Source organism: Hevea brasiliensis, chromosome 14 (genome assembly GCF_030052815.1).
Source record: "Hevea brasiliensis isolate MT/VB/25A 57/8 chromosome 14, ASM3005281v1, whole genome shotgun sequence".
NCBI classification, from domain to species: Eukaryota; Viridiplantae; Streptophyta; class Magnoliopsida; order Malpighiales; family Euphorbiaceae; genus Hevea; species Hevea brasiliensis.
The window spans coordinates 87,544,801-87,552,382 of record NC_079506.1 but is presented as its reverse complement, the minus strand read 5'-3'; the positions used below and the strand labels follow the sequence as shown (position 1 = coordinate 87,552,382).

Below are 7,582 nucleotides of genomic sequence, written 5' to 3'. Positions count from 1 at the left end.
TTTTAAAGATGTTACGCTTTCATCCTCGGTCTTCATTTTATTACCATACAATCCCTCAACTTTTCAAACTAAAAAGGAAAATCTTAACAACAATTATTTAGGGTTCATTTCTAGTTTATTACAAGTAAAAAGAAATCCTTATTTGTTTGTTAGTCTTCCAACATACTTTCCTATTATTTTTCTAATTGGGTATTTTCAGCAACAAATTTGAAAAGCAATAGAAAATCATGTTAAAGGATAACAAACAAATAAAGAATTCTCTTTACCTGTAATTGACTAGAAAAGGAACCCTAAAAAATTATTTTAGGGATTTTCTTTTCAGTTTGAAAAGAGATGGAGCAGAGAGTGAGTTACTTTTATTTTTCATCAAGATAAAAGGACAGAGAGGGAAAATGATAAAAAAGAGCACTAAGAGGATTAAATAGAGAGTCGAAAGAGAGATAGCGTGTAAGGAGAGAGGGTGACATGAATTTTATATGTGAGAATTTTTTTTTCTTTTATTTTACAATGTGGCACTGCCACATGTAAAGTTGGCAAGAGATAAGAGGGTTCTCTGGCATGAGAGACTAAAATATAATAAATTTTAAAGTTGAAAGATTTTATAGTAATAAATTGAAGAGAGAGGATGGACGTGTAATAACTTCAAAAATTAAGAGACTGAAGTATAACAAATCCCAAAGTTAAAAGAATTTATAGTAATAAACTGAAAATGGAGGATGGAAGAGTAATAACTTCAAAAGTTGAGGGACTGATGGTAAAAATTAGTCACCAAAACTGTTTGTCAGAAATAAAGCATCATTTTAAATAATATTAAATAAATAATATGAAAAAAGTTATTTTTGTTATTTTATTACTCATATAATTAAAACTTATCAAATTTAATATTAAATTATTTTTAATATTTTCTAAGTAATATATTTAAAAAATATATATATTTTTCTTAGTAATAATTTTAACAGTAATGCTAAGTAAATCATGAATGGATAATTATTAATTTATTTAAACATAATAAATACAAAATTAAGGTCAAATTTATGTCTTGAACTAATTAATATATATTCAATAATCTATAAAGGTTTAAGATTTACATTAAAATATTTATAATGTTTAAATTTTATTAAATAACATTATTAAGAAGAGAATCATCCTTAATGTCCAATCATCATTTTAATATTTAGACTAACTATAATTTAATCTTTAAAATTTAATTAAACCTATAACTTATTTTTTATAGTTTTAAAACTAATCAATTTAACTTTTAAAAACTTTATCCACCGTGGAAAGTCTTAAAAGAAAATCACTATATATTAATATAATTTTAATTTCATATTTTCTTCACTTTAGTCATTGATCTTTTATTTTTTATTTTCATTAATATAATTTTTCCTCTATTCATTTCTTCACCATAATTTTTTTTAAAATAATACTTTTTACTCTCATTATAATGTATCTATAATAACTATATATTAGTAAAAATTTATGTGTCAGTTAAAATTTATAAATCAGTTTATAATATTAAAATTAAAACTTTATAATATTAAATTTGTAAAGGAATTATTAATTGATTGTAATTAATGATGAAAATCTATTGCTAAATCGGTTATAAATATCAAAGTATTATTTTTTTTTATCTTTCTTTCTATATATATATATATATATATATATATATATATATATATATATATATATATATATATATAAATACTTTAGAGAGATATGAAAAAATATTTTTCAGTATTATTAGCAATCGAACGTTGTTAATTCTCTAACGAGAGACTTATTGCAACAAATAGAAATCGATAGATTAGCAATGGAAGGTGAGATACCTAGCCTTTTTTACTTTAATAATGGACATTGATTTTAGTTAAAAGTGAATTAATTTTATTAATCGATACTGTTTGCATTTAAAAAATAATGAAATAATAGCATGCCATAAATTTAAAGTAATATAAATTATTTTAGCTAGTAGTATAAGTATATATTTAAACAAAGTGTCATATAAAATATAAGAGTTTAAATCTTATAAATTAAAAAAATAAAAAAATAAACATAAAAGCAGGAAACCCACCATATATCATTCATGCTATATATATGTATATATTTCTATTCTAATGGAAAATTTTCCGACAAAGATTATGATATAATCTCCACCTCACAAAGGTGTTTTATTGAGCTTATCTTTTCATTAATTTGGACTTTCCAAATGCTATAATTCTAAATCATATGCTTTTGAAATTTGTCCTTTATTAATTAACAGACAATTAATTGTATTCTTTACAAGGCACTAGTGTAAGCCAACATAGCTAGCACTACAAATTAAAATTGTGTATCATGATCACATGCAAGATTATAATTAACAAAACTAGCAAAGTTTTTATCTTTTATGTTTTTAATAGCCGATCTGATTGGATCCTAGTAAGACTAGTTTGAATAGCCAGGTTTGAAATGGGTTTAAATTTGAAAAATAATACTTATAGTTTGTTTGAATTTTATATATAGAGTAATAGAAGTTTAAATTCGTTTACATAAATATTTAATTAAATATATAATATATATATATTATAATAATATTTATAAATTTTATTTATTTTATTTTAAATAAAATAAAATTTAAATATTTTATAGAATTATTAAAATTTTAAAATAAAAATTGTTAATAAAAAATTATTTTTTATGTAAATTATTAATTAAAAAATATAAAATTAAATAAATTTAAATATTTTTCAGATAATAATAATTAAGTTTAAAACGAATTCAGATAGTTAACGTTAAATTTTAATTGAGTTTGAAATGAATTTAAATTTTAAGAATTATAATCAAATTTAGATTTGAATACAGAAATTTATTTACTTTTAAATGATAACTAATTTTTATAAATATTAAAAATATAATTACATATTATAAAAAAAATTTATGTATTACTCACATATATATATATATATATATATATATATATATATATATATATATATATATATATATATATATCCTCTAAATAAGATCTGACTTGTGTAAAAGTTACTGAAGTTTTCGTATGTGCATGATGCTGCAATAGTTGAAGCATTCACACGTTACAATTTGCTTTTAGATAAGACCACGTCAATCAACGAATTAACCTTTGACAAGATCAATTACCAAAACCATAATTGTCGTTTTTGGACGATGGTCAATGAACTACTTATTGATGTTTTTAAGTCTAGATGCCAACCTAAGCGTAGTCTAAACGCTTTGTCTGTAGTGATTAAATTAATTAAACTTTGTAATCTTTCCACATCCTGTGTAATTCCATGTCTGCACGCTCTGCCAATTAAGCGTAGTCCCACCACGTTAAGATATCATATTTTGTTGATTGAATGACACTTCTATCTATAAAGCTGTGCTCATGCTATATATTGTACCTAGCAATGAGACCATTGTACCCCATCAGCAACAAAAATCTGACCATCACTTCCATACACATACATACACCACAATTACTCGTCCAACAACACTTGTTATTTCATATCTGTGTGCTCCACTTCCAGGCAACAAATTAAGATGGCACGTTACTTGGTAGCACCGTGGCCTTCAGTCCTTCATTTTCATCTCATTTTCTTATTTTCTATGAGCATACTCAGCTTGCAACCTGAAATCTGTCTCAGCAATAGTATGGGAAATGTGACTGATCGTATTTCGCTTTTGGAGTTCAAAGCCAAGATAGTCAGTGATCCATTTGGAATCTTGAGCTCATGGAACGATTCTGTCAACTTCTGTCAATGGCAAGGGGTTATTTGTGGCCTAAAACACCACAGAGTAGTGTCTTTAAACCTGCATGGGCTGAGCTTATCGGGGACCATATCTTCATATACAGGGAACCTCACCTTCTTAAGGGTTCTCAACCTTAGTGACAACAAATTTTATGGGGAAATTCCCCAAGAAGTTGGCCGTCTGTTTCGCCTAAGACATTTCTACCTGAAGAACAACACACTGGGAGGACAAATTCCAATCAACATCAGCTTTTGTTCAGAGCTCAGGGTTATCAGTTTGGCCATTAACCGCTTAGTGGGGGAAATTCCTGCGGAGCTTGGTTCTTTAAAGAAGCTCGTGGCACTTCTCCTCGGTTCAAACAACCTTACGGGAAAGATCCCACATTCTGTTGGAAACCTTTCGTCCCTCCAAGGTTTCTTTGTAACATATAATCATATGGAAGGAAATATTCCAAATGAATTGGGACGAATAACAAGCTTAACTCAGCTTGGGATGGGAGTCAATAATCTGGTTGGTTCAATTCCTTCTACCCTCTACAACATCTCATCCATCGTTGCGCTATCTTTTACAGAAAATCAATTGCATGGAAGGCTACCAGCAAATATAGGGCTCACTCTTCCTAACCTGCAAATTTTTCAAATCGGCGGGAACCAATTCCACGGAAGTATTCGCGATTCATTGACGAATGCTTCTCAGCTTGAAATATTTGACATAGCTAGCAACAGATTCACAGGACAAGTCCCAATCAATCTCGGAGATTTGAATGGTCTTCAACGGCTGAACTTGGAACGCAATTTTCTGGGCAACAATTCAAGTCAGGATTTGGCTTTCATAACATCTTTGTTAAACTGCAGCAATCTCCAAAAACTATATCTTGCTGATAATAATTTTGGCGGTGTATTACCTAGCACTATAGCAAATATGTCTACCCTTGGTGATTTAGGCTTAGGAATAAACCAAATATCCGGTAGAATTCCAGCAGACATTGGGAAGCTAGTCAATTTGTATAGACTAGGCATGGGGGAAAACCATTTTTCTGGCAGCATTCCCATTTCTTTCGGGAAGCTTCAAAAGCTGCAAATATTGTCTTTGCATACAAACATGTTGTCAGGACAAATCCCTCAATCCCTAGGTAACATAACCCAACTGTATGAGCTTTGGTTAGGAAGAAACAAATTAAAAGGGAATATACCATCAAGCATCGCTCACTGCCAAAATCTGCATACCCTGGATTTAGGAAACAATAACCTGACTGGTATCATACCCCAACAAATTCTTCATCTATCCTTTCTATCACTAGTTCTTAACTTGTCATATAACTCGTTGGTAGGTCCGTTACCCAAAGAAGTTGGCCAACTGAAAAATATTGGTGCATTAGATGTCTCAGAGAGCAAACTGTCTGGGGAAATTCCTGAGTCAATAGGTGAATGTTTGAGTCTAGAATTCCTTTACATGGTGGGCAACTTTCTCCAAGGACCCATTCCTTCTTCCCTTGGTTCCTTACGGGGTCTCCAACAATTGGACCTGTCAAAAAACCACTTATCAGGAAAGATTCCAAAAGAGATAGAAAAGCTTCCTTTTTTGCAATATCTGAATCTCTCTTTCAATAATCTTGAGGGCGAGGTACCAATCAAGGGAGTGTTCAGCAGTATAATGACAGTTTCACTTGTTGGAAACAAAAATCTTTGTGGAGGTATCCCAGAACTGCAACTACCGGCATGTCCCAAGCAAAAGAAACACAAAAAATCTCCTATTGCCATTATTCTTCCAACAATCTTCAGTTCAGTTGTGCTTTTCATGACAATAACATCCTTAACGGTTTTCTACTGGCGAAAATCAAAAAAATCAAGAAAGAATCCACCATCCAGTCCTTTTATTTTGGATAAGCTTCTTCGAATTTCATACAAGGAGCTTCTCCAAGCAACTCAGGGATTTTCTTCAGAGAACTTACTTGGACAAGGTAGTTTTAGCTCTGTATATAAAGGAAGTCTTGATCTACGTGGTGAAAAGATAGTTGCTGTGAAGGTATTCAACCTTCAACAACACGAAGCTTCCAAGAGCTTCATTGCTGAGTGCAGAGCATTGGGAAACATCAGGCATCGAAATCTTGTGAAGGTCTTGACATACTGCTCTAGCATTGATTTTAAAGGCAATGACTTCAAAGCTCTTGTGCTTGATTTCATGGCCAATGGAAGTTTGGAAATGTGGTTGCATCCAAAAGAAGATGGTAATAATTGGTCAAGGAATTTAAACCTTCTTCAAAGGCTTCGTGTCGCCATTGATTTGTCATTTGCATTGCATTACCTTCATGACCTTTGTGAAACGCCAATCATTCATCAGGACTGCCAAGCAACATTCTGCTTGACAATGACATGACTGCCATGTTGGTGATTTCGGATTAGCAAGGCTCCTTTCCAAAACAACTAACACTTCTTCTCAAGGCCAAACAAGCTCCATCGGATTAAGGGAACAAGTGGTTATATGCCTCCAGGTGAAATCTTCTTTGCTACAATTCATTAAATAACATCTCTAGTAATATGCTTAATGAAAATGGAAGTTGCCCACACATGAAGTAATAGAACCGGATTTGTTTTGCATTGCAGAATATGGAATAGGTAGCGAGGCAACAAAAGATGGAGACGTGTACAGCTTTGGAATAATTTTGTTGGAGATTTTCACTGGACGGAGACCAACTGATGAAGTGTTTACAGATGGTTTGAATCTTCACAATTTTGTTAGGTCTAAGCTACCAGACAAGTAATGCAGGTTCTGGATCCCAAGCTTATTGCAACAGGAGAAGTGGGAGCAAAAGAAATTGTTGAAGGCAAGGAGGGTGATGATGGTCAAACAGAAATTGAAGAAAATAATTTCGATGTTGAAAATTTGAAATCACCGGGAAGCAACATGCAAATTGTTGTATCAGTTCTCAAAATAGGACTCGCATGTTCAGCAGAACAACCGGGAGATCGAATGAATATGAGAGATGTCACAAGAAAACTAAACATCATAACATAGGCTTTCTTTTTCGCAAGGACACTCTAAGATTGATGAATGGTACACCACAAATAGGTATGAGTTTGATTTTTTAGCACACATTCTGATTGATGAATCTTATACTATCTTCATATTTGCTTAATTATAACCCAGATACTACTTTGGTTTGGATTGATTTGCAGAGGAAGCAATTGCATCCAGGCCCCACTAACCTGGCTTGTGCACCTCACTGAATTTCTAGAACAAGTGTTCTCTTTGGTATTTTTCCGCCGAATGAACATCTCTCGTCGGCAAATAAACCTCAAGTTCTATCTTCGAGGCCTTTTCCATACTTTTTTTTAGCTAAATCTAAAATCCGATTGTGTAAATCAATAAATGTAACAAATTTATATTGACATACTTCATCTTTGATGATTCTGGTGTTGGTTTTTGATAATATATACTTAGTCGTCCATAATGCCAGCATTGCCATTTGTAGTAATTTAGTATTTGAAGCCACTGAAGCCACTACTATGAGTATGATATTTTTCACAAAATTTGAAATTATAACAAGGATAATTAAATATGAGAATTTAAATGCTATATTTTTCTATTGAAATGATAAAAAAAAAAAAAGATTTCAAATAGTAATATGAACCGTAGAGAGAAGCAAAATCTCATAAGCTAAATATTATCATAAAGTTTACTATTTAATAATAGATAATATTCATTGCTTGTACATTGAGGGGAGTAGAATTTTATTCAAACAAAAACCCAATGAATCTTTTAATTCTGAAATTTAGTTCAATTTGTACTTTTCCAAAATTCCAAATGCAGCAAAATTATGAAAGAGAAGCTTAAT

General features: G+C 30.9%; 1 protein-coding gene and 1 long non-coding RNA gene across 2 annotated transcripts; both read left to right on the top strand.

Annotated features, from left to right (window-relative positions):
• The first annotated feature begins 3,648 nt into the window (after positions 1–3,648).
• LOC131173069 (putative receptor-like protein kinase At3g47110) lies at positions 3,649–6,123 on the top strand. The gene has a single exon (XM_058134721.1). It carries the CDS (start codon positions 3,649–3,651, stop codon positions 6,121–6,123), a length of 2,475 nt encoding a protein of 824 aa, XP_057990704.1.
• A 655-nt stretch (positions 6,124–6,778) lies between these two features.
• LOC131172500 (uncharacterized) lies at positions 6,779–7,198 on the top strand. Its single transcript, XR_009143005.1, has 2 exons — positions 6,779–6,816; positions 6,924–7,198. It is a non-coding gene; the product is annotated as an uncharacterized LOC131172500 (long non-coding RNA).
• The last annotated feature ends 384 nt before the right edge of the window (positions 7,199–7,582 follow it).

Coding starts and splice junctions, on each gene's coding strand:
- LOC131173069 (XM_058134721.1), top strand. CDS start 3,649: ATGGGAAATGTGACTGATCGTATTTCGCTTTTGGAGTTCAAAGCCAAG.